Genomic DNA, 27829 nt, shown 5'->3' on the forward strand with positions numbered 1-27829 from the left:
TGTTAGTTTTGAATGAAGCCCTGATTTTTTGTGGGTCCTGGACATTTCAGAGCCAACTAAAGGTACACCAAAAGGGGAAAATATCTATAGGTCTTGGGATACCACATCTGACTGGATGAAAGAGTATGATTTTACTTAACAATCTGGGGAAACAAGGCTCGTGGTTTCAAAAATAGCTCCCTAGTTAATCAGAAAATGATATTCAGCCTAGCATTTCAACAGTTCAATGCACAAATGATAAACTTATAATTAGAAATCACTCACATAGAACATGGTTACATATACAAAAGTAACAAACATCTGCAAGTGAAGCAAAGAAAACCATTCATTATCAATTGATGTTGGGATGTACCCTTTCAAAACCAAAATGAACTCTTTTTGCTGTATGTGTGTTTGTGCGTGTGCTCTTTTCAAAAAAGGACTCATGAATGGGAATGTTACTTTCAGAAGGAAAGAAGACGTGATAGGAGAAACCATAAGTTTAGTTTTGTTGTAGAGCTCTGCTTTTTAAAAAAACAAAATAAAACACCTGCATTGCAGGGGGTTGAACAAGATGAACCCCTTGGTCCCTTCCAACTCTGAGTCTGTGATTCTGTCTGTGATTTGATGATTTCCATAATTTTGTTATCAGTCTCAGTGAAACATATTTCTAAGTCTGCTTGCAGATGTCGGTTTTATATATAAATAAGTACTACTAGTGGTATTTATCAGAAACAGCACAATAGGAGCATTCTTTGTATACACTTAAATATGTAAATACAAAGCAGCTGGGGTCACTAAACTGTTAAATTGTGCTGTATAGCACTGTGAGTAATCTTATTCAGAACACAGAGATAAACTTGCTTTGCTCCATTAAAGTCAACTAGCCTTTAGATTACACTGTATTTCTCCAACAGAAAGAAAAGAGAATTTGCATTGAAATACAGTGGTACCTCGGGTTACAGACGCTTCAGGTTACAGACACTTCAGGTTACAGACTCCGCTAACCCAGAAAGAGTACCTCGGGTTAAGAACTTTGCTTCAGAATGAGAACACAAATCGTGCTCCGGTGGCACGGCAGCAGTGGGAGGCCCCATTAGCTAAAGTGGTGCTTCAGGTTAAGAACAGTTTCAGGTTAAGAATGGACCTCCGGAACGAATTAAGTGCTTAACCCGAGGTACCACTGTATTTAACCTAAAAGCCTATATTGCTAAGAAAAAGACAAGGAAATTGTTCTTCTCCCATAATGTTATTTATGGTATTGTTAACATACCATTGGTATTAATAACATACCAAGGATGCTTGAAAAATCCAATGTACTGACTACCCAAAGTGGCTTTCATATATAGCTTGCATTTTATTACATCTGAACAGCTGAAGAGTCCATTTAGCTTTGTCCATTTCAAATCATAATTCTTAAATTATCCAGCATAACTCAGCAAATACATCTGGTAGGAAGTGAAATTTCTTACATGTTTAAAATCCAGGGGGGATGGAAGAAAGTCATGTTAAATATTCCAATGCACATGATTTAGACAAAAGCTTCATTATTGATGTATTTATTTTTAAACACATGTTTTGGCCAAAAAGCTAGCCAGCCATGTCATTCTAACTCCCTTTGATGGGTAAAGTCAAATTAACAAGTGCTCTAGGGGATTTGTGAATAGAGGGAGGAAAAGGGCACCCTGGGTTTCCACTCACCCGGATTACAGCTCTGACACTTTGATTTTCTTTCCCCACAATAAAAACTGTGAGTTGCTTTATTCATAAAGTTCCAAAGGGTTAAGAAAGAAAGAAAAAATGTGATTACTGTGCTGCATCTGGATCCTTAGCCTTATCAAAGCTGTCATGGGACACAGAAAATGTTTGCACGTTTTATCTGAAAAATGTCAACCAAATTCACAGAACTAGTCTGTAGGGTATAACAAGAAGGTCTTCCTTATCACAAGCAAACAAAGCAATTATTCTGAATATGGAATAGGGAAGCAAAAAACATGGAAATTGGCAGTTTCAGTGTTTCTGTTGCTTCAAGTCCTTCCTCTATCCACCCCCTCTCATGCCCATGGGACCAAAATTCTGGCTAGCAAGTAAATTTTCACATAAAAGCCAATGGCCCTCTCTGAAGCTACATACTTTCAAGCCTGAGAACATCTTTCCCCAAAGACATAACCCAGCGGATTCCACCCCCACCCCATGCTCCTTGGCTCAATGTTCTGTTCCCATGGCTGAAATATGTGGGTCATTGAAGATCTAGACATTTAACGGAAACTAGGATAAGAGAGACACATGCCCTTCCTGCCAAGACTTCCAGATCCTATTTGCAAGAGGACGTTTATTGAAATAAGTGGAAGGGGAAAGAGAAGAGTTTTGGAAACCATTTCCAGAAAGGTAGCTGTGCTGTTGTCTTGCTTTTGTTGCAAGCAGTTCTTAGTGAGGACCAGAATAGTTTCTGCTGATCAAAATAGACCAGCATAGGGCAAAATGTTCACAGGATTTACTCAGTGTAAAAGCAATTCCTTATACAAAGTGCTTTACTTCTCAAAACAGTGCACAAGTAATAAACCTAAAAACCGCACATCTTAGGAAAGCACGAAGTATATGAATTCCAAACATGTGTGGTATAGTGCCAACTGTCTAACCCTAAGGCAGGGCCAGCATCAAGGGTTGACATCACTGGGTCCTTGGCAAGGCCTTCTGCCCCCTCCTCTTTGCTGTTATAAGCAAGAAAGCAGGGAGGAGAGACAGGAGTTAACTTCTGTATGTGTTGTCTTCTCTAACTCACCCCAAGAAATGGTGCCAATTGAGCCCAGAAGGAGAGGAAAGTGAATGGGAAGTGCTGAAGAGGAAATTGTGCTCTGGAAGAGGGATGGGGCACAGAGAAAATATTGCCCCCTCCTCTCCCCAAAATAACTCCTGGAAATGGAAGTATTTCTCAAAACGAGACCACCTTTATTTATGCATTCATTCCAAATAAAATGTTTGAAATATTTCCACGCCACCTTTCGTGCAAATCCCAAGGTGGTTTACAACAGCAAAGCACAACTTAAGAAAACAAAACAAGATACGTAACAGACATAACAATAATTAAACTATCTGAAACAGTAACAGCTAACCGGCCAATCTGTTAAGAAAATCTAATCAGTAGCCCATAAAAACCATGGGGAAATTAAATACAATTTCAGGCAGGACCAAAAACTCAAGAGTGGGCACCTTTCTTATTTTGGGGAAGCGAATGGTTCCACAGACTCGGCACTGCAAGATAAAAGTCTCTCTGCTTACTGTCAGGTGTTCTTCTCCAGCAGGCAGCAGCACAACCAGAAGAGCCTCATCCCAAGATTTTATGAGCTGGGGAAGTGACATGGGCAAAGACGTTCCTTAAGATATCCAGGTGCCAAATTGTTAAGGCTTTTATAAGTCAACATGAAACCTTAAACTTTGTCTGGCAGCACGGCATGAGCATGAGTAGGTTGCTCCGAACAGCAGCCTAACTACTGTATTTTGAGCACGCTGTGCAGCACAAGGGCTCCTCTCCACACAGCAGGGAAGAAAAGAAGGGGTACAGGGCCAGCCCAAATCATTTTGCTGCCTGAGGCAAAGAACAAATTGGTGCCACCTCCCTACCCCAATTCTGTGTACTGTAGTCAGCTGAGCCAGCAGAGGATTAAATTCAACAGTGCCAATGAGAGAAGACATAGAGAAAGTGACATGAAGCTGAGCAACAACTGCTGTCACAGGAAGACAGGGGCACGACCAAGGAGGGAGGCTACTGCTTCATTAGCATCGACCACCTGAGGCCATCACCTCACTCTGCCTAATGGCAGAGCCAGTCCCAAGGGAGGAAAAGGTAAATCAGAAGGGACAAGATAAATGGGTTCCAAATGGAGATATAGGAAAGAGGAGAGGGAATTATGAATTTCAAAGTGGATTTGGGGATGGGGGTTACTGTGAGAGAGTTCTCAGATCAAAATAAGTCCCTGAGAATATGGGGGCAAGATGACACAATTGACAGAAGCAGCAAACAGGCCTTCTTAAGCAGGGCTTAGAGCTTTAGGCATGACAGCCTACAGTAGGAATTAGTGAAGGATGACCAAATGCAAAGGACACCAAGGCACTTGAAGAAGGAATTTATTGGTATTATTAGCATTCTAATGAAATATTAAAAAATAAAGAGAAAAAAAATCAGTTGCTGTTGGTTCTACATGGCAAGCGGCACCTGCCAAAGTTTGAGGATAAATATTAAAGATAAATATTAAAGATACAGAGCCACTTCCTCATTTGCATGTGGTCACCCTATAACAGCCTCTCTCAACTTTGGATCCCCAGATGTTGGAATACACTTCCCACCATCCCTAACTAGCAGAACCAGTGGTCAGGGATGATGGGAGCTGTAAGCCAATAACAACTGGGGACCCAAAGGTTGAGAAAGGCGGCCCTGTACTATATGTTGCATCCGTCAGTTTACATCTGAAGGTGCCATAGTTCCAAAGCAAAGGCAGCAAGCCTTGACAAGAGACTGATTTAAGTCAAACTTCAGAATCTCCTCTATATCAGTAGTGGCCCATATCATGTCCTTTTCCACCAAGAGTTTTGTAAGTTTTCAATTATTATCAGTAAAATTATAAACTGAATTGATATGAAGTACAGTAAACAGAATGAAATACAGTACTGACAAATTTCTAAGCAAAAAGTACCTTCAGAAATTAGCATGCATGCTCAAAAACGGCTCTCTCTAAGAGTGGCTGGATTAATCATGCTTAACACTAACAGAGCTAGTTTATTTAAATCACAATTGACTGAAACCCCTAGGGCCTAATCAAGGGAGGTCAGGACAAATCTAACCAGTGTTAATCCATGTGTGACACACACACAGCATGCAAGAATTAAATGCCTTACAGAATAATTTGAGCCTTGTGGCTTGGGAGAATTCACATAGCAGGGGGGAGGTTGGAGGGAATACCATATGCTTGAGTGGTAATGCAGAACACCAACAATGGTATGCACACACAGCCTGCTGAGAACATATAGCCAGTTAAATCACAATTCACCATTAATTAGGATTGCCCCTTCGCTTTTTATTGGCCCTGTTTCTGTGCCTTAACAGCAGCCCAACATTAAGTAAATGGACAGGTGAAGCTTTTTATTTCCTCCACCACTGATCTCTATGCCAGGAAATGCTTCACCTGCTTATTTTCTTAGTGAAAGACGCAGGAGCTGGACCTATTTTGCTTGCTTCAAAGGTAGCAATTCTACACTTAGGCTAGGTGTCTTTTTCTTTCTTTTCCTTTTTACAGGATACCAGGCCACTTTAAGGTTGAGACAAGGCAAAGGCACAAATGCAGGTTCCTACCATTGTGAAAAGCAGGCGCAAGGAGGGCAGGGCCCAATCAAAACCACAGGAGGGCCAAAAGGTTAACACTCAGGGGCTCCTGCCCTGGCTTTTTCCTTTTTTTACAATAAAACAAAACAAAACCTTGCATCATATCTTATAACTACAACAAGAAAACACTATACAGTGGTACCTCGGGTTAAGGACCTAATTCGTTCCAGAGGTCCATTCTTAACCTGAAACTGTTCTTAACCTGAAGCACCACTTTAGCTAATGGGGCCTCCTCCTGCTGCTGCTGCACGATTTCTGTTCTCATCCTGAAGCAAAGTTCATAACCTGAAGCACTATTTCTGGGTTAGCTGAGTCTGTAACCTGAAGTGTCTGTAACTTGAAGTACCTCGGGTTACATACGCTTCAGGTTACAGACTCCGGAAATAACCCAGAAATAGTACCTCAGGTTAAGAACTTTGCTTCAGGATGAGAACAGAAATTGTGCTCCAGCGGCACGGCGGCAGCTGGAGGCCCCATTAGCTAAAGTGGTGCTTCAGGTTAAGAACAGTTTCAGGTTAAGAACGGACCTCCGGAACAAATTAAGTCCTTAACCCGAGGTACTACTGTATGGTCAAACTATATGTGAATGCAGGAGATGTGTGATCTTGACTTTTGGATTTTCTAATTTATATTAAAGGTGGAGGAGCAGGCTCCAGATTTGACCAGAACAGCAATACTGGAGGTGTAGACAGCGGCACACAGAGGGCGGGGCGCCAGCAGAGTGGGGTAGGACAGAATCCCAGGGCCCAGGCCCGTTCCATTCCGGCGCCCTGCAGGCCCTAGCTACGCCTCTGGTTGTAGAGCACTAACCTTTTCTTCGCTGGCATTTCCCTCATTTAGGCACAAACTGTAATTAGGCTTTCAGAAGAAGGGTGGAAGCAGGGTGAACACGTGGGCAGGTGGTGTTGGAGTCTGGTGTCACTACATGTCCAATAGCTGCTTTGAAGCGAAGTGGTTTGCTCAAGAAAACAGAGGTGGGGTAGTGTGGCCAGTGCTCCTGCCGAATCAAATCCAGAGCCCTTATGTGCCTAGCTTAAGGTTAATTTTTAAAACCCTGGGAGATTCAGTCATTGTGTCGTGTTTGGCTCTAATATGGCATGAGTACACCATGTCTTCACACTTTTCAGATAAATATTGGGGGGCAAGGAAATAAACCCCCACTCAGATTTGTTATCACCATATGGTTATAAATAGCCAACCTAAACTCCTTGTCCTGGATCCTAGACTGAGTGGCATAACCATCAACCCAAGAAGAACATTGAACTCCTACCAAACTACTTTAATAGGCCCTGTGTGTCCACAGGGAAAGCGCTATCAAGCACAGTGGCATTCAAACTGGGAAAGCTTGCAAGAAGAAAAGAGGAAGGCGCCGGAATTACATGTGCGCACCAAGAGTAGAAAAGGCTTTTTGGAATACAAATAGCACACGATGAATTTAGGGGTGGGCTTGGAGTAAGACCCATCTATTCCCACCAAAAACATGGAATTGATCTGCAGACAGTTTGATGAGTAATACTTTTGTAGATGCTATTAAAATGCCTGGCTCTCCCTCTCAGTATATCCCAAACACTGCTGTCCCTGGAACTAATTACTTAGGAGCCAGGGTGGTGGTGGTGATGGAATACTACATAGTCCCAACATATTTAGCAGTTGTTCTGTCACTTAAAGCCAGCACCGTTTCCTTAGCAATATCTTCCTCCCACGGTTTCCTGTTCCTGCATGCTACACTAGACAGAGGCATTATGTACAGCAATATGAATATCAAAGTGCACACAGAGATTTGCAGTCACTAATCTCATGCGTATTTTTAAATTTAAAAGGGAAAAAAACCAAAAAAGAAGAAGAAGCTGACATTTTGAGAAACTGCAGATTCCTATGGGCTTTATAAACCAGCCTACCCGCAAAAGGAGAACAGAACAAATCAAATTCTGGGCACAACACAGGGCCAAAACGTTCCACCCCATCCTGCCCCCATGTCTTTTCAACATGTTAACAGTTTCAGCTGGGATGTCACCCTTTATGAAACTGTTGGAGCACCAAACAGATGCTGTAATTGCTGACACACTGCAATATCCCCCAAATATAATAGCCTTAAGTTGTTGGCGTCAAGGTTCCTTCCAATGAACTTCAGCCAGGTCTGTCGCCTCCTCCAGCTGACAGGATTGTCAAAAGACAACAGTGAGATATAATTCCTGACCACCTGGGGAAAAAAACATTGTGTGGGCTTTTATACCCTACGTAAGTTATTTGCTAAATTTCGCACACACCGACTTTTCATCAAGTACCCTCCAGGCCTTCATTCCCTCATAATAACTCCCTTCCCACTCTCAATCGTTTTTTCTAAATGCTTCCCTACCAGCAATAGCATTTAGATCAGGAAAGCAGGGGGTGGGGTTGAACATTTAAAACATTCACATTACTCTGATTGAAAATGGAACCTCCCATGGCTGCTTTGAAGTACAACAGAAATAAGCTGTTCACAGATCTTCAGTGTCCCATCTGTTTAGTTCTTGAAATGTATTGTTGTACACACACCTCACTATCCAGGCAGTGAGAGACCAATGCTCAGAGTTCAGTTGCTTATCAGGGTTTCGTTTCCTTGCCATGAATGCCAATAAAGACTGTGGTGTCTTTAGGATAAATGGCTTTATCTACATATATCTACAACTTGAGGATATGATGGAAAGGCTCACAACATTAATGCTTCAACCAAGGGCATAGGATTTTTGTTAGGGGACAGGCTTTTGTTAGTGGGACCAGAACCTCAGATTTGTATTGGTTTTTATTGATTTGTGGGGGCAGCTCCCCCCACCCCCTCCTTGGCTCCGCCGATGGCTTCAACAGAATTTGTTTCCCCATTAGGTTTCCAGGGAAGTTTCCCCACCCACAAAGCCATAGTTTTGGGATTCAGCCCACAGAGAAAGTCAAACCTCCCTGTCGGCTTTCAGCTCCCAGTACCAGCCCAAACTCACCCACAAAGCTAGCCTCCCTAGCCAACTGTTTTCCTTCCTTGGATGACAAGGCATCCAAGCTAGGTGAGGGCTAGGTGGGAAAATGGCTACCCACTTCTATGAGAGCACCATCACTTAGATGTCACTATGGCAACATGGCCCACTCTCTGAGCCATGCTAAAACAGGGTGATTTGATGAGCAGCTAAGTAGCCGAGCAAAGGAACTGATCTGACCTTTTTAGCAGCTTCTTCTACAATATTCTAAACCTCACAGAGATCATATCCCAGGCCTGGAAAAGACCCACAGATATAATTCAAACTGAGCCCCTTCAATTCCTATAAAACTACACTGCATATGAACACAGAATTTCCATTTTGGTAGAGCAGCCAATAACTACAGTACTGCTAGATTCATCCTCTATGGAAGGAGTGGGAAAACTGTGGCTCTCTAGAAGCTGCTGGACTACAACTCCCATCATCCCTGACCATTGACCATTGACCATTGCTGGCTGGGGCTGATGTAAGTCCAACGACATCTCCCCACCCTGTGCATTTGCTTTCATCTTGCATACAGCATATAAGAATTGCCTACCAGAGAGCAAGCATGGAAGCATTTGTAAAGCAGAAGAGAAGCTTGATGTTATTTAAGTGCACATTTTATTTCAAGCCATCAGTGTGCTGCAAATAGGTCTAAAGATCAGTGTGGATTAACAACTGGTCCTTGATAAGGCATCCTCAAAATAACCCTGTAAAGATGTTGAAGGGAAAACTGAAGACATTCTTCACACCTTTGGACTTCTCCTAGGACTAACCGTTACCTGGATCACACTGGCTCCAGACTTAAAAAACCTCACTTCTCTGCAAGCAACTCCCAGCAGGTGGGCTTTTCTTATGCAGAATGTATTGTGCTTAACATCCACTGACAAAAGCAAACAAGGTGCTGAATTATTTTGGTTGCTTAGAGAAATTATTTAAAGCCAAAGAGATTTAAAAAAAACAACCCTTGAGGTTATGCTGTATATGAGTCTCTACTTTTTTCTCCTTCTTCCTGTTCAGTGTAGCAAATCTCAAGTTTTGAAAAGATGAATAACTATTAAAAAAGACTCACAAAGACTGCCTCCTACACATTCCACTCAGGAATCTGAAGAGAACACTCTGACTCTCATCAAAGTAAGACAGCACCATAGACGGTAGACACAAACACCCATTTCTCTTCCTGAACTTCTGCGCTGAGCCGAGGAAGGGAACATGTTCCAAAAGCAAACATGCTGGCAGGAGAAATTCACTCCCACTCCACCACATGCCACAAGTCAAAAGGCGATCTGCATGCAGCTTAGGCATATATCTTGCCTTCAGGGGAAAGTAGTGCAAACGAATTCTGTCACCACACACAGCAGCTCCACACACTCCTGACTGGGTGCTGTAAGTCCCACAACAAAAGCTCTGTCCTAAATAATTCATCAAGTAGCTTATGATTCCCAAGTCATCTCCTATCGTGGCTAATCCTCAGGGCCACAGATAGTGGCATAGTGTGGGTTGCCAGCACCCAGGGGGGTGGGAGGGAAACAGGAAGAACACACATGCACATCCAACTGGCTAATGGTGTCCACACCACCCAGGAGATTTCAGTCATAGAGATAATTAAAAAAGAGTCAATCCATTGTCTGGAGAGGTCACTTCCTGGTTTGCACAGAGAAGACATTTTCAGTGAAGCCCAGTGATGGAAGCGCACAGCTGTATTGAGGCAGACCAGGTGTTGAAATTTTGCACCCCTAACAATTTTGCGCCTGGGGCAAGTGCCCCTGTGCCCCACCCCATGCTACACCACTGGCCAGAGACACTCTGCTTCAGCAGTGGAATTGTATTAGATGACTTCAGACCATTCTCTGGCCCAGTGTAATACTGTCCTTGAAGAGGATGAGAGCTCCCATTCGGTGCCCAAAATGACTTAGAGGTCTCATCTAGATCAGAACTGTTTCCCACTTGTATGGTGTCCTTCCAACTTTCTGGGCAGTAAATACATGGTGGCTCTAGCACAAGAGAATTTCCTTATTAATGCCATCCTCTCTGGCCCACATTTCTCCTCTACTAAGGATAATTAAATTAGCATTAGGGAAGGAGTTTTGAGAGACATGGCATGTTAAATACCTTTTCATTCATTCATAACAGTGATGGCAGCATAGACATCAGCATCACTAATTACTGCCAGCTTCTACAAAAAGCCAGCATCTCTTTTTTTCTAGACCTCTAAATAATTGCTCAGCTAAGCCAGGAAATATTATGTGTTTGGTAACTAGTACACATTTTATACAGTGCTATGAGTTTGCTGCTGACTTGGGAGTTCAAAGCAGAACCTTAACTTAGCAGTGTAGCACTTCCAGTCTCCACACTGTCAATATAATTCAACTCTGCACATACAACTAAACAGCTCCCCCACCTCCAACTTCTTCAGAGCAGTTCTAGCTTTTCTTTTTCAAAACATTTACAACAGACCCAAAACAATAAAATAAAAACAAATAATGAAAGGCAAATAGGTAGCTAACAGCATGATCCTAACATTGCCTTATGGCCACCTGGCGGGAAAGGATTGTAAGCTCACCTAGGCCAGCAGAACACACCACTATGCCAATGGGAAATATTTTCTGTCTGCATGGTGAATGTAATTTTGTTGCTGGCTTTATGCTGTTCATCACCATGATATTTTCCCTTTGGGTTGGCAGTAAATATATTTTTTGCAAAATAAAATAAAAAAATTAAAGAACTGCGGCAGCATCCTTGCACTGGTAAGATGCTACCACAGTGGAAGCCTTAAAGCACCTTGCACAAACAGCAAAGACTCACAACTAAAGTGAGAAGGGCATACGTATTGCTGACCCTTCTCTCCTGAGAATACACACAAACACTCTGCCTCAGGACTCCAGATATAAAAAACCAACCAGGACTGTCAATTCCATTGCTGCAATGAAGGTGGTAAAGACAGGCAAACATTAGTGAGGTGGAGGGGAGAGCCCACACCTCACAACTGGACATCTACACACCATCCCCTCTCTTACCAGAGGCACCCTAAGGTGCTCAGAGAATTCAGGCTCCCATGGCCCCCTTCAGACCCAGATCTCCTTTTTCCAGCCACACTGCCCTCTCTCATGGAACCACCAGGAAGGTTCTAGGGCTGAACCTTCTGAGTTTCTTGTGCTTTCCACATAGCTCTCTCATTTGCAAAAGGTTTGCCCATCTCATCTGGATGCTAATGCCACTGTGATATTTGATTCCGATGATATTTGGGTGCTTGAGCACAGGACTGCACCTATGTTATGCTAACATTTTAGCACCAGCATAGCAGCCATCCACTATAGGGGTCACCCAAAACAATTTTAGTCCCATGCTCGCTCACGTTTAGATTAAGCTCACTGAGCTTTGAGGGGCTCTTACTTCTGAGTAAACACAGGATCAGGTTGCATATTGACATTTACAAAATGAAGACAACTGCTCATCAAAATACTTACTTGTGAAGGCCCACAGTGCTACATCACATCACATTGTTAGCTTTTTATTCAGTGCCGCTGTGCATAAACTTGGGTGATCTATCTGTAATGCATTATCACAAGAATATTGTTTTGCAGCTTAGGTTGCATTTTCTTCATTTTGTGGGTGGGAGAGAGATTTGAAAGTTAATCTGTACAGCTAGCTCCTAATAAATCACCAATTAATACAGTACAGCTAGTTGTTGAGGCAATTAAACTTATGAATGCAGGCTGCCCTCTAGTGGTGGAAACCTACCATTGCTGGATAGCGGGGTTTAATTAACATAAGGTGGCTCAAAAGCAAAAGCTTTTCGTTCCTCAAGAATGATAGAAATACAGCCACTCTTGGCTCTCCACTGCACTGCAAAAACTTGGAATGCAAATGAAAGTGCATGAGAAAATGGTTAGTTTCTTGGGGCAGGTGAAGGAAGAGCACACAACAGATTGCAGTAGATGCTGCCCCCTGCTGGCAGGCAGAGGAGAGCTCTTTCTAGGTCATGACTAGTCTAGCCGCTTCAGTAGGAATGTGGACAGTATGGATGGGCACAAACCATGTAACTGGCATGGACAGGGTTTTCAGTGGAATCTGTGCAGAATGGCTGGTGCCTGGAAGGCACAGATACATAATGGTCTATTACAATATCATGCAGTCGAGCATGCTCTACTGGCATATTGCCTTGAGTAAATTACCAATTCCATGCATCTGCCAATACCAGTGGCCATCCTGTCCTGGCTAATGGCTTTCCTTATGATGTACCAGCTCAAAATGGAGTGCAGGTGGCAAACAAGACCAGGAGAGAAATGGTGGAGAGGGAAGTTATAGAGACAGAAGGTAAATATCACAGAGGCTTAGGAACCCTGGCCCAGTGGCCAGCTACTGCCTAGCCTATTGTACAGGGTGAGTCTTTTAAGAGGCCCCATGGAACATGTGTACTATGTATCAATGGGGCCTCTTCTAAAGGACTCACCCTGTACAAAAGAAAGGCCCAGGGGAGGGATGGGGAACCTGTGGTTCTCCAGATGTTGTTGGACAGCAATTTCCATAATCCCCATGCAGCCATGAGCTCCCCATCCCTAACACAGAAAATTTGAAGTATCCGAAATAAGCCTTTAAGAACTCTTAAGAGAAGGATAAGCTGTTCAGCCGAAGTGGCTATGCATTGCCTAAGCTTCTATTGGACACCCAGGAAAATTGTTAAAATTTCAAATACAGTGGTACCTTGCGTTACATACGCTTCAGGTTACAGACGTTTCAGGTTACAGACTCCGCTAACCCAGAAATAGTACCTCGGGTTAAGAACTTTGCTTCAGGATGAGAACAGAAATCGTGCGGTGGTGGTGCGAGGCCCCATTAGCTAAAGTGGTGCTTCAGGTTAAGAACAGTTTCAGGTTAAGAATGGACCTCCGGAACGTTAACCCGAAGTACTACTGTAACTTAAAAGGTAACTGGCATTCTAGCTGAATGGGCATGAGATAGAGCTTCTTTAGAAAAACACGAAAAGTGTTCTTGGTTGTTGTTTTTTTTAAGAGAGAGTGAGTCATAGCCTGCCTATGTGTTTGCTACTTTCTATAACAGTAGGCTTTTTGTATTGTATTGTATTAATCCCTTTCTCATCCAAAATCATTCCCATCGGAACATCCAGAATGTGGAATTTGCCTCCTGGGGGATGAATGTGCATCACCCCATGGTAGGACTCAGACCTACATCAGTTTCCTCCCACTGCATTGCCCTTTCCCACAGGCCTCCTCCATGTACCACCACCACAGCTTGTGCACTAGAAGGTACTGTGGTCTCTCTGCGGCTGCCTAACTGGACACTGGGCATACAAATTGTGGGTGTACTGAGTTTGGTGATGTCATGAGTTTGCTTGGCTATCATCAGGATGACCCGGAGGGGGGGGGCTCCCTTCCAGCTCTATGATTCTATGATCAGCACCTTCCATGCAGGGCTGATGTTGGAATGTGACTGTATGAACAATATTGGTAGGAACTGGAGGAGTTGCCTAAGACAGTGTAGGTGTGTCTGTCATTGTTGCTATGTCAGCTTTTGTTTCTAAAGTCATTGATTCTGCTACAGGTTTAGCTAAAGCTTACCATTACATTTCACTGGCATAATACCCACTAGCACAGTGAGACTAAAGGATCATCCTGCCGGAAACTGACTATTAACCAAAACATGCAAAGGTATTGACTAAATTGTCTTATTGAATTATACTGCAATCTACCAGTAAGTCTGACCTGGCAGAAACTATGAGCCAGGTGCATGAACCCACAACTTTTGTAAGTCTTAACTTTCCTATTAACTATCACACAGAAATTCATTGTCTCCAATAGTCAAGGTGCTGTCTTTTGAGCTTTCTATATGAGGTATAAAGAATTGGATGAAAGACTGGGACTTGGGTTATTTAACTAACTCATGCAATAAGTTTCCATATAAAGTATTTCTCTTGCATTCATGTAACAGACTTGGAGCATAATGCTATTCATTAGAAGCCCCTTGTGCTCAGTGACCTTTCTCACAAGTAAGTGTGTTTAAAATTGCAGTGCTAGACAAGATAATCAGTACAGGATATCAGGTTTTATGAACCAACTTTTTGGCTTTTATTTATTAAAGCTCAAGCAAATTATAACTGCCATGGGGTATTATTTTCACCTTGCTTTTTTAAAAAAGGAAAACAAGCTACACTTTTACTAAGATAATGTATGCAAAACACCTGGAACATGCATCTCTATACATGGCAATGAAGGTGGTGAGAATGGAGAAGTGCTGATCTCATTGCACTTTGGACATTGGGTTAAATATATGAGAGAATAAGCTTTATCGTAAAGCAGGTTTTAGAAACAAAACTCACCCTGATAAGGCCCATCTAAGGACTAAATGCCATCTACATAACATGCCCAGAATCTTTTGGTTTTTTTGCAAGTTGCGTTGTTCTGCGAAAACACAGGCTAAAATGACTGCATGGAAAACGTGGCATGCTAATAGAGATTTGAAGTTAAATATTCATACTGATGAATAGCTATAGCAGCAGAGAAACCCTAAGGTTACAACCACATTGGCAAGGATACAGCCACAATATTCCCGCACACCAAACACAAGCATGTTTACTTGGAAGTAAGTTCCATTGATTTCACCACTTTGCTGAATCTAAGCCACTTTTGTTAGTAGGCAAACGTTAACATCGGAACAGGATGAACCTTATCCTTCCCAAGGGAAAGGCACGCTGCATTCATAGTGCCCTCTACTGGTTTTACCTGGCACAGCCAAGCCTGGTTGACGATCTCATTGCCGCCCACTGCTTTTGTGAATGGCCACTGCGCTTCCCTGGTATACATTTAAACTTTGCCCAGGCTTGTCACAGATTGCACCCTCTCTTGCACCCCATGGCCACGTGGGCCAACTGTCTAAACGTTTCATTCACACGCCTCTCCACGGAATATCACGCTTCTATATGCGGCCCACAAAAGCTTCAATAACTGCGCTAGTTTTTGCGGTGCCGCAACGAAGTTGAGCGCGAGACTGGCTCTCGCTTCCCTTACCCAGGAGAGGGGCGCCCGAGATCCAGCTGCTGCTGCTGCTGCTGCTGCTGAGGCAGATGCGCATCGCCACCTCTAGCGGGACAGACTCTGCATTGCCCATGGCGGTGCAAGAAAGGAGAAGGCGCGGGCAGCGGTGGGCTGGGGGTCTCCTGCAAGCGGACTGGCCGGCGGCTCCTCAGGACTTTGCTCCTCGGCGGTTGCAACTTCTCCCGCCGGAGCGCGCGTTCAAACCCGGCACGTGGGCGAGGGGGCCAGCCAATAGGTGGCGGCGCGGAGCACCTGCCAAATGGGCGGGCGCGGGGCCCGGCGCCGGGCGGACGGCGCTCCGGAGGGACGCCTCTGCCGAGGGAGGAGGAGCGTGCTTCGTCGGTGCGCCGGCCTCGCCATTGGAGCGTTGCAGGGCGGCAAAAGGAAGGGGGCTCGGAACTGGCCTCTGGCGTCACACCTGGGCCTTAATTTTTAAAAAAGAAACACACACACACACACACACACACACGAAGTCTTAAAGGGCCAGTGCCATAGACAGTACTCGTTCTTCAGCCCACGAGCCCCGCCGTCACCAAAACGTAAAGCAAGGGCTGGGAGGCAGCGAGGGATGGGGCTCCGGGCTTCTTTGCTGCCTCTTTGGCGCGCGCGCCCTCTCGCTCTTTCCCGGATAAGTGTCCGGGTCGGTGTGGAGAACGACTCTGGTCCCGGGGAAGATGTTGGGGCGAAGGCACGCGCTCTTCTGCAAGGCGCCGTGGGGCTGACTGCGGGGCTCCCTTCGCAGCGGGCTGGAATGGGGTGAAGAGCAGCGCCCCAGACTCCCAGCAACACGGGCGAAAAGAGGGAGGAGAAGCCTCCTGCAAACTGCCACTGTTTTGCAGGTGGGACCCACTCCTTGCAGGCACTCAAGCTGCGAAACGGAGCGTGCCTTGGCCCTTTAAGGTGTGGGGCTGTGTGCACGTGACCAGCTTAAAACGCAAGGTCGTGCCCCTCTCCCTCCCTTCCGTTCAGTTGGCAACAAGGTCACAGAGCTCCCCTTGGCTCCACCCCTGACGTCCGTGTGTTAGGTGTGAAGTTACACGTTTAGGTTTCCCAAAATAATACTGTATGTCTACAGTCACCACAAGAATATTGCAGGGGCCGGACCAGACTCCCCTTACATGCAGACCCTGTTCGTAGGAGGAATCCATGAAGGAAACTACAGATACTTGCGGACAAATGCCTATTTATTGAATTTCTCTACGAATATTGTCTTACTTTGGCCGTGTGAATTATCACATTGTAGGCATGTCACTTTTGTTTCTATCAATGGCAATCGGAGCTGAAATATACTCAGAGTCGCAAAGTGATTTCATGCTCTTTATTCAGCTCATAGTGGTGAGGAGGAATGAATGAAAGTCCCCTCAAAGTATCTGCTTTATATACATTATTTACACAATGGGCTGCGCATGATTGGCTAATACTGGAATTCTACTGTAAGCCAATCAGGTTGTGGATTCACTTATATCTGGAGCATGATTGGGTGGTTCCTGCCAACCAATCATACTGCTGCATTGTTCTAGGACCAATCAGACTGCTGCAGTTTGGATCCTATTCAACCCAGTACATAACAGGAGCATTCTGATTCATGGTCTTTTCTTTATTAATTAATATGTGACTGCTATAGCAATCCTACCGTGTAAGAGGATCCCCATTTCTTCTCGCTCTCCTTCGAAAATAAATATAACACGTCCTGTGGTTGTCTCTCTTGTTTCTCTTTTGTGCTGGCAGTGTAATGTGGAGTGGGATGGATGTGTGCGTCTTACATTTACAATCATTATAGGCAGAGAAAATGACCAGGAAGCAATTCATTGCCTAGACTCAAGGAAACAGGTTCCAACCATTGCCATTTGTGTTACTGCTTCTGAAACTCCAAGTGATGTCTAATTTACTAGGATACTGGTTACAATGTGTTTTCGCAGGAGGGGGGGGGGAAGTTTGCTAAAAGAATGTATCTCTCATCCTCTTCTCAAATGATACTGTAGTGTATGTAGCATTTAAAAGAATCTTACTAATAGCCTGATAAAGCAATGGCATGATTGTGACATCTGGTTGCTACTTATCTGTCTACTAATGTATTTCTTATCTTCTCCATTAGGAGCTAATATATTTATTTCTGGTACACTAGGAAAATATAATGGGTGTAATCCTGGACAGACCTAGGCTCCAACTGGGGAGCCACAGGTGAAAATTGCATAAATGGGGAGCCACAGCACGAGACTAGGGGGCCGCAAACGAAAGTAAGAAGTGAAGAAAACATAGAAGTGACTAAGAAAAAAAAGATTTTTTTTTTTTAAATTTTTCAGAGGCAAAGGAGATTATTACAGGGTTTCTTGGAAAAGTCAAGCTGTAGGCCACCAATATAGGATGTTGAGAAAACACAGTTTTCCTCTTTGGCAGCAGTTAGTGATTAATTGAAAGACGATGAAATAACTCTGTGTGTGAATCATTTGAAGCAGCTTTATGATATGATATGAAAGTTCGTTTCCGTGATCTGCTGGACATGGATTTTCCAGCCTAGGCAGTTTGTTGTGAATGCTGCTGACGTTGATGTTTCTTTGCAAAATGAATATTAAAGTGAAAGTGAAGAGGGTCAGATGTCTCTGGAATGTTTTGGGGTTGTTCAAAACAACAATAATAGAAGCTCAGCAGGAATCTATACCTCAGGTCAGAAAAAGGTAACACCAGGGCCAAGAGGATGCCAGTGTGGTTAATGAGTCAAGGCAGCTATTAGAGGCTACTAGAAGAAGTCTTCCTTCATAAATTTTGCACCCCAAAAAACAGCAACAGTCCTGCAGTTGTCAAAGGCTTGGCTGAAAACAGAACTCCTGGAGCACCACCAAGGAATCTGAATGAGATAAGAGCACCATCACACACCGTCAGTGTGTTCTCTCACAGCTGCCTGAGTATCTGCCTTTCTGTTCCCAAGGGGAGGGAGAACAAGAGCCAGACCAAGCAGTGAAAACCCTGAGCATGCATCCGACTGCCCACACTGCGATAGTCACTGACACATGGGAAGCAATCTTGGCCCTGATTTCATAAAAGAGGCCCAACGTTGTCTGCAGAGGATAAACATAGTGATGGAAATAACTATGCGTGACACACTAATTTGATGCCTCCACTTGCCCAGAAATACTTTCTCATGAACTATAGCCGCAGAAGGCTAATATATAGCCCTCAGGCTGAAAAAAATTCCCCACCCCTGATACAAAGTGAGATCTATAGCTCCCCACAGACTTTGAAGGAGGAATGAGGCCAGCAAAACTGCATATTGCAAGGTATGTAGGGGAAGCATGTGGCCCTTCGACTCCCATCAGCCCCAACCAACATAGCCGATGGTCAGAGATGGTGGAAGTTGTAGCCCAGCAACATCTAGAGGAACACAGGTTAGACACCTCTGCTTTACAGTAGGCATGAAGAACCTCCTATGGGTTAAGTTAGGACAGGCAGAGGTCATAATTTACCTGCTAAGCTATTTTCCATGGGCCATGCCCACAACTGAAGTCAGGTATGGAGATGCAGCTGCAAAAGGACCATTAGGAGCCTTAAAGTGTGTTCCTGGTTGTTGCTTGGCAAGTCCCTCTGGGATTAGCTGTGCTAGGGACTTCCCACTCAGGAACTCCCTATTGCACCCCATCATGGCCAAATGCAGGGTTTGCTGTCAGCGCCAATGAACTATTCAGCACTGACTTCAAGCCCCACTGGGATCAGCAGCATTAGGGATTTCCTGATCAGGAGGAGCTCCCAAGTGCAGTTTATCCCTGCATCAAGCCCTGCTGTCAGCTGGGATTTTCCTAAAAGTCCAAGCAGGACCGATCAGGCTGCATTCACAGTATGGTTTATTGATCCAAGGTTCTTGGCTTACTGATATGTAAGGGCATGGCATTAACACTGATCTTTTTAGAAGGATGAGTTAAAAGGCCATCTAGTCCAACTCTCTAATGCAAGGTACAACTTTCCATTCAGCATGCCTCTAGCAGAGAGCATGGGCGCCATCATGGAAAGGTGCTTATAGAAAGTTGATTCATGGAAGCAAGCCAAGCCCAGGGAAGATAATTCTCTTATCCCCTGCCCTGAGTTAATATCAACCTGCTGTGAAGTAAGTGCCTTCCTGGTTCCAAATACAGTACAGTACTCAGTAAGAAGCTGCACTGGAGCCAATCTTCCCAAGGGGAAATGCCATTAGCAGCATCCTATGTGCACGACTGGGACGCAGGTGGCGCTGTGGGTTAAAGCCTCAGCGCCTAGGGCTTGCCGATCGAAAGGTCGGCGGTTCGAATCCCTGCGGCGGGGTGCGCTCCCGCTGCTCGGTCCCAGCGCCTGCCAACCTAGCAGTTTGAAAGCACCTCCGGGTGCAAGTAGATAAATAGGGACCGCTTACCAGCGGGAAGGTAAACGGCGTTTCCGTGTGCGGCTCTGGCTCGCCAGAGCAGCGATGTCACGCTGGCCACGTGACCCGGAAGTGTCTCCGGACAGCGCTGGCCCCTGGCCTCTTAAGTGAGATGGGCGCACAACCCCAGAGTCTGTCAAGACTGGCCCGTACGGGCAGGGGTACCTTTACCTTTTTTTATGTGCACGACTCACCATCCTGTCCCAAGCAGAGGGTGGGTGGAGCAGGCAGGGAAAGGGAAAAGCCAAGAGGTTGAGTGGCAGGAATCCATCCTCATCTCAGTATCAGCTGAGATCTCAGTGGGTGCAGAACCAATACCAAGTCCTTCAGAAAATGTTCTGAATCAAGCAAGCTTCTTCATTCTAGCAGTTCCAGGGAGACCATGCCAGAATTTCATGACTCTTGATAGTTAAAAACCTTCCCATTTCTAACCTAAGGTTATGAAGGTCCAGTTTGTATCCCTTAGTTATGGAACCAACAGCTGCCTTACACCTCAATATATATTTTATATATTTGTAGGAAACTACTCTTTCTCAGCCATCTCTTTGAAAATAAAAAGACCAAACACTGGCTGATCACACACTATACTTTTGAAGCATATTTGAAGAATACCCCCCCCAGCAAAGAATTCTGGGCACCCAAACACATCGCTTGTACTAGGGGTACCCATATAAGACCTGGATTTGTTACACAATTTGTGTAGCTGCACCACACTGACAGCTCATAGCCATATTGCAATCAACCAATAGCCTAAAATCTCTTTCCTGCTCATTTACTTCCAAATGATGAGCCCCTGGCAGAGAACAAACATGCTTATTGTTTGTTCTAAAATGCCTGATGACCTTATGCTTTGGTACTATAGCGTTTCATTCCATTTCAATTGCTCCAGCTCATGAGGTCATTCAATTCAACCCACATAATTTCCTGATTCTTCTCTGCATTAACAATACCTCATAGCTGGTTGTTATCGTCCAAGTTTCATCAGCACTCTTCTTCATCTCCTTTGCTAGGTCACCAATCAAAATGTTTAATTAAACTGGCTATAAGAGTGATCCAAGAGGGACTCTCTGTGGGTTGAAAAACACTAGGAAGTTAGCTCTGACTACCTCGGTTGAATGTATCCCAAAAACTATTTCAAATGTGACCTTTGGGCCTACTTTTCATAATGTGGCTGGAAATCATTCAGAGATCACTTAACTGCCTCTGTGTGTTGGTTTCACATATTCACACAAGCTTGTTTATACAAAGGTCAGTTCCCAACATGCAGGATTCGTCTTGACAGCAGAAGTGGGGAACGTTTTTCAGCTTTTGGGGTGCATTCCTTTGTGGGCAAATTTCCAGGGCCACATGGCAATGGTGATTGGGGCCAGAGACAAAAGTGGGCAGAGTGGGTGTGACAATAGTGTGCATTCGACCCACACAAAAGTCGTAGGCTTCTGCACACCTCTCTCTCCAGGCAAGCAAGAGGTATTTTTACAAGGACGCTTTCCATTCACACGGAAGCACTTGAAGAGGGGACAGGGTGAGGGCTGTGGCTTAGAGAGGGTGTGCAGTCTTAGGAGAGCCTAAGGGCCAGATTAAGATACATTTGGCCCCTGGGCTGAGGTTACTCATCCCTGATCTACAGTCTACACCATTATCACTCATTTTCCAAGAGCTTGTGGTGGCCTAGAGACAAACTATGTAGTAGGGTAGTAGTCTTTATGGTTAAAAGTTTCAAGCAACAGGATAGCAAGGGAGTCATAGCATGAGAAGTGCTTTTTACTGCCCCTTTTAGTCTCAATTAAATTCACCATTTAAGAAACTATGGATCTCCATTATGAAAACTACTGTTCGTCAGAAGCTAACTCTGGTGAAAATTCTGGGTTTTTTCCTGTTTTGAACTCAGGAATTACAATGGTCTCTCATCAAATCTGAACTGCACATATATGTAAAATTAAGTGCATGTCCTTTAGAATTCTGAAAAGTGGTTAGTGGGAAATATTGAGTCTCCCCTCCCAAGTATTTTGAAGATACCAGTGGCAAATTTTGTACTGCATCTCTACCCTCCACACTTGAAGTTTTGTTTCTAGGTTTCCATACCAAAATACTTAAAACTTTTATTTATTACATTTACATCCCATCTTTTTTCTAAGCAGCCCAGTGTGATGTAAAATAGTTCTCCCCTCTCCATTTTTATCCTTACAACAAACCTGAGGAGTAAATTAGGCTGCAAAGCAGTGTTTGTCTGAAGGTCACCCAGTGAGCTACATGGCTGAGCGGGGATTTGAACCCATGGCTCCCATATTCTAGTCTGACACTCTAACCACAACACGTACTGGTGACTTAGAGAGGAAGAGCTCAGTTTGTATCACATAAAATGGTCACTGTGATCCATCTTTTCTTGCACAGAATCACTAAATACATGCAAATGATCCAAACACATACCAGAAATTTTGGTTTGCACAATTAAAGTGGATTAAAGGGCTCTGTCAACCTATCAGAGCAAATCCACTTTAAAAAGAAAAATGGACTTTTTGTGGTAAGAAAAGCAAAATGCAGTGAAAAGCACATCGTCTTATAACTTCCCCACTATCAGATCAGAATGTTCAGTAAAGGCTGGACATCACCTAACCACCATGTAAGTTCTGTGCAAATCATAATAAGTGCTCAATAAACAGGTCATCTGGAGGAACACAATGATTCAGGATCATCGTCATCTGTCAACCTGCTACATCCTACAGCATGGATTGCAGTTTCTCACTTTGTCCAGACGATGGCAGCACGAGACACTTGTATCTAACTTATTTACTGCTGGCTCTACCCACCACCACCACCACCACCACTGTATTTCTTATATGAGGTGCTGCTGTATGAAACGTCCAATGGACACTTCAAACACAGTTATTTCCACCACAGGTATCACATTTGTGCAAGAAATCCCTGTGTGATATTTGGGGTGTCTGCCCATAGCCTGCATGCGTTAGGAAGCAGAAACCAATCACAGTTTCCTGGTGTGTACCTGTGGAGGAGCAAACACATTTTGTTCATCACAGATGAGTGTTCACGTGGTCTATGTGTGGATTTTGACAGGAGTGAGCTCCCCATAGGAAGTGAGCGGGGTGGGGGTGGAGATAATTAAAAGGCCTTTGAAGCAGAAAAAGACCAACCCAGATGTGATTGTGCGCCTCCTTACTAGGGAATAAAACCAATTATTGTTCTTACTGTTTCTATAAAATTGAGAGGGGGTGATGGATATTCTCTCTGTGTGAGAGAGAATCATTTGTTCCAGAAACAGAGAAGAACAGAGAAGAGGTTTCAAGAAGCAACAGAAGTCTGAGATAGTTTTGTCTATACTGTACAGTGGTACCTCTCGTTGCGAACGGGATCCATTCCGGAGGCCCGTTCGCAACATGAAAAGCCCGCAACCTGAAGCGCTGTATCTGCACAGGTGCACGGCGCGATTTGGTCTCGTGCGCATGTGCGAAGCACAATTTAGCACGTCTGTGCATGCGCGAGCAGTAAAACCCGGAAGTAACCCTTTCCGGTACTTCCGGGTCACCGCGGGATGCAACCTGAAAAAACATAAAATGAAGCAAACATAACATGAAGTATGACTGTACAAGGATATTTTCAGTGGGAACTGTTCTTTGGACATGCACAGTGTGACAGGAAGTACTGATAACACTTCTGTGTAACTTTGTTGTGAGTCTCTTGCTTGCACCTTGCAGTGAGAGAAGCAGTGAGAGCATCCTGGACTCTTGTTGGGCTCTATGCATGCCTTGAACATAGCAGTGGTGAATGTCTGTACAGTATATATTTGCTACTAATATGCTTTTATGCCTGTCAAGTTAGCCTCTACACTTGACTGAATCTTTATGGCATCCATGAGTGTTTATTGCCTACTGTGTGTATCTTCAACCCCAAAGACAATTCCAAGGAAGGAGCTGCGTTGAGATGTAACTCTGCTGAGTATGGATAATGGCATTCATGTGCAGCAAAAGTGATGCTGGACCCAGTCCTTCTAAATCACCTATCAGAGGTTAATGGATTGATTCAACAGGCTGAGATTCTACCTGCCCACAAACTGTCTCACCAGATTGGTGCATGCTCAGGTTATCTCCCACTTGGACTATTGAAATGCTCTCTACATGGGGCTACCTTTGAAGGTGACTCAAAAACCACAACTAATCCAGAATACAGCAGTTAGACTGGTGATGGGGAGTGGCTGCCAGGACCATATAACACCAGTCCTGAAAGACCTACATTGGTTCCCAGTATGTTTCCAAGCACAATTCAAAGTGTCGATGCTGACCTTTAAAGCCCTAAATGGCCTCAGCCCAGTGTTCTGAAGAAGCGTCTCCACCCCCATTGTTCAGCCTGGACACTGAGGTCCAGCTTCGAAGGCCTGCTGTCAGTTCCCTCACTGCGAGAAATGAGATTACAGGGAACCAGGCAGAAGGCCTTCTCAGTAGTGGCACCTGCCCTGTGGAACGCCCTCCCATCAGATGTCAAGGAAATAAACAACTATCTGACTTTTAGAAGACATTTGAAGGCAACCCTGTATCAGGATTTTTTTTATATCTAATGTTTTACAATATTTTATGTGCTGTAAGCCGCCCAGAGTGGCTGGGGAAACCAGCTAGATGGGTGGGGTATAAATAATTTATTATTATTACTATTATTAATTTCAGAAGCACTTGGCTATTTTATTGGCCTTACCCTCTTCTTAAGAAGGCTTTACAGCTGTTGTAGGTGAATTGTTAAAAAGGGGGGCTGGCCCATTAGACTCCACTGTCTTCTCTAAGATCATACAGCAGCATGGCAAAAGCCTTTTCAGCTAAACAGTGTTGCCCCATGCATGGTCTCCAGCACCCGACAAGAAAAAATGCAGTTGCCTCCTCTGCTCTCTGTTCCTTCATCTTATAATTTGAATGGGAATCAAATGTGTTTGTTGCCAAACTTATTTCCTGGCACCCTGGAGGCACCTGCTTGTTATACCTAGCAGGGTGGGGCTCATTGTGTGGGTGCCCCAAACTGAACCTAACTAGAACTAGCCTGTCCTGCAATTTTCATTGCACCCTGAAATTACGTAAGACACAGTGGATAATAGTTTAGGGCTTGGTGTAGTCCACAAAGGTGTCCAGTGTCCAGCCACACACTATGTGGTTATATAATAATGATAACATGAAGATATAGGACAAAAATCACTGACGTATTAGTCTGAGAAAGGGATGCATCAAAGGAAGCACCAGGGACAGAATTAAGTGCAGGGATATAAAAACATATATCGATCCCTTCTGTCAACAGAGCTCAATGAACGGTATAGGATCCTTTTTTCAACTCAGCTCCACTGTCCAAGTTAAAACAGCAAACAGAGCTGAACAGATAAAGGCTTGGAACCATGCATCATTATAAGACTAAGATACTTCCCTCTCAAGGCGGAAGGAACACAGCCTGTAGCAATTTTATCTCGTAATGGTCAAACTAAACCCATCCTGATGATTTAAACTGTTTCAGCTCAGGAAGTGACTTATTACAAATATGGAGACTGTAAATATGGGTCCAGCAACGTTTGCAAATGGTTGGCATGACTCTAAATTTAAGGCTTAAAGCCACAGAATGCTCAGAATGAAGTAGTAGAAATTTTGAACAGGGAGAGAACTAGGTTGCATACACATACATTTTATTCTAGAATCAATAGACCACATTTTTCCCCCTACACAGTCCACATTTTTTGACCCTGAAAAGTGCTCCTTGAGAAAATGGTTTCATTATGAAAATAAAAGTTAATTGTCCTCAGAGTGCGTACATTTGAAAACAGGCATAGGTTGCCCGAGCAATGAGAGTTGTATACATATCACAATTATCACTTCCTTCTTCATTCGTCCAGGTCTTAGAATTGTAGAGTTGGAAGGTCCTGAGGGTCATCTAGTCCAACCTTCTGTAATGCAGGAATCTTTTGCCCAATGTGGAACTTGAACCCACAACCATGAGAATAAGAGTCTCATGCTCTACCAACTGAGCTATCCCAGCATCATCTGCAGGGAGGAAAAGGTGTGAATAACCTGATCAAGTGGAAGGTTTTCAACTGTGAATCAAGTAATCACACCAATTCCTGTGGGTGGCAGGATCTAGAATCAATCCAGATTGAAAGCAGCATGCTGAGGAGGAACATTAACAATTCCAGATAGAGAAAAACCTACGTTTTTGAGCTACAAATGGGTTATTGTATAAAGCAGTCTTACATGCTTTCCAAAATTTTCTGCATCCCCAGCAGTCCTCCAGTTTTTTGTTGTACTCCAACTTCCATCAGCCCAGCATAGCCAACAGTTAAGGATGTTGGGATGTCCAGCAACATCTGAAGGGCCACAGATTCTCTACTCTTTAGCAGAAGATAGCGTATGCAGACAGAAACTTTGAATACAGAAATATAAAGCCTATCTCCTATACCAGGCTTGGCCAAGGGCCTGAACCATCCCAGAAAGCAATTTTGGCAGCCCTTGTAAAACTCGCCAAATTATAACTAAGATGTGATTTTTTTAAAAAAACACCTTTAAAATCCCTTCAGTTTTGCTCTGAAGAAAAAGAGCATTGCTTTCAAATGATGTGACTTTGAGACTGAAAGAGAGAGAATCCAAACACAAATATTACATCTCTGCTGGGCTTTTGCATGTAAAGGCCCATGCTTGTCCAAGCACATGTTGCTGTCTTGTGGAAGCTCAAACTGATATTTGATGCCAACTTTATTGCGCGGCCTGAACATATGTAGGGATGTCAGGTTGTGTGGGAAAATATATACCTGCTCCCTGGACCACTTTCTAGAAAACACAGTAGCCCCTGCCCCCTGCCTGAGAATCAAGAGCTTTGGCACCTCTGTCTTATGCTGAATCTGGGTGGTAGCATAGGCATGTTTGTCAGATACAGCAAGGATGGTGCAAAGACTCCTTCACCTTTACCTTGCTCTGCTCATTCACAATAATCTGGATAGACAAGCAGAGCACCCCAGATCCACAATAAACAGCCACCGGCAACTTTGAATCTCCTTGTCAGAGCTGCCGTGCCATTGCCATGGGCAAGTTCCCAGTTCCCAGTTGCCCTTACCAAACCAGGAAGCCTGGGACATCTAGAAAAGCCAGTTCTTGCGCTGCCACAAAACCCTGCTGTGCCGACGCCGTTGCTATGTTTGGCGGTGACTAAGTGAGACCCACTTCTTGTTTCAAGCACTGACGTGTGCTGTGCAAATCTGGAAGTGGTTACATTAGGCCACAGCATTCCAGGGTTCCTACTTGGGCCAATGAGCTGTGTGTGTGCCTCAATCTATTATTATATGAAGAATTGCCTGCCTAGCAATACAACGATGAGCACAGCACTGGAAAGTACAGTAGCTCATTCAGGCTCAAAAGAGATTTTGATCTGGTGGAGTAACTAGTCTGGCTTTGTAGTTTCAGCCTCTTCTGAAACAGAGAAAGCGCCCCAAAATTTGTCCTATCTGGATCAGATCTATCTTCTTATTTTGTCTGTGTGTTTTCATCTAGACATGGAGTTCAGCCCAGTAGTTATTTAGGAGGAGATTGTGGAACAACAGACTGAGGATGTGAGAGCTCTACTTATTGGAAAAGGATGCACATTTCTCAGACACATATCACCACATGGGCTCAGAGCTCGCATTAGGCAATCCCAGGCATCACTATTTGTCTCTTTCCAATTTATTTATTTCTCAACATAGGGCAGCAGTATTCAATGAAATAGTTGAGCTAGCACAACAGGATTCTCCCCTCTGGCTGTGTGTGCCCTGCACCATCCCAAATCTTTTTCAGATGGTGGGGAAATTCCCAGAAAACATTTAAAGGGCACACAGTGGGGAGGAAGGGGAAACTCTTTCATCGCTCTAGGATTTCTACCTGGCTTTTGTCCACTTAAAATTAACCCACTAAATATTAAAGAAAGATATCAAAGAAGCATGCAAAGCTCAATATATAAAAATAACAGTATAAAACTATTAGTACCCGCAGCATTATAATATTATAGCGCAAGTCAGAAGGATGGAATATGGGGTTCAGCTTCA

At 44.1% G+C, this 27829-nt stretch overlaps 1 protein-coding gene across 1 annotated transcript in view; it reads right to left on the minus strand.

Moving 5' to 3' along the window:
- The window catches only part of NEURL1B (neuralized E3 ubiquitin protein ligase 1B), a 190540-nt gene extending 175070 nt beyond the window's left edge, over positions 1-15470 (minus strand). Inside the window, exon 1 of the mRNA XM_079964835.1 lies at positions 15369-15470. Within this exon, the coding sequence (XP_079820961.1) occupies positions 15369-15468 (100 nt within the window). The 5' untranslated portion in view covers positions 15469-15470. The remainder of the gene's footprint in view (positions 1-15368) is intronic.
- Between the last annotated feature and the right edge of the window lie 12359 nt (positions 15471-27829).

Source organism: Podarcis cretensis (genome assembly GCF_951804945.1).
Source record: "Podarcis cretensis genome assembly, chromosome: 2".
Taxonomy (NCBI): Eukaryota; Metazoa; Chordata; class Lepidosauria; order Squamata; family Lacertidae; genus Podarcis; species Podarcis cretensis.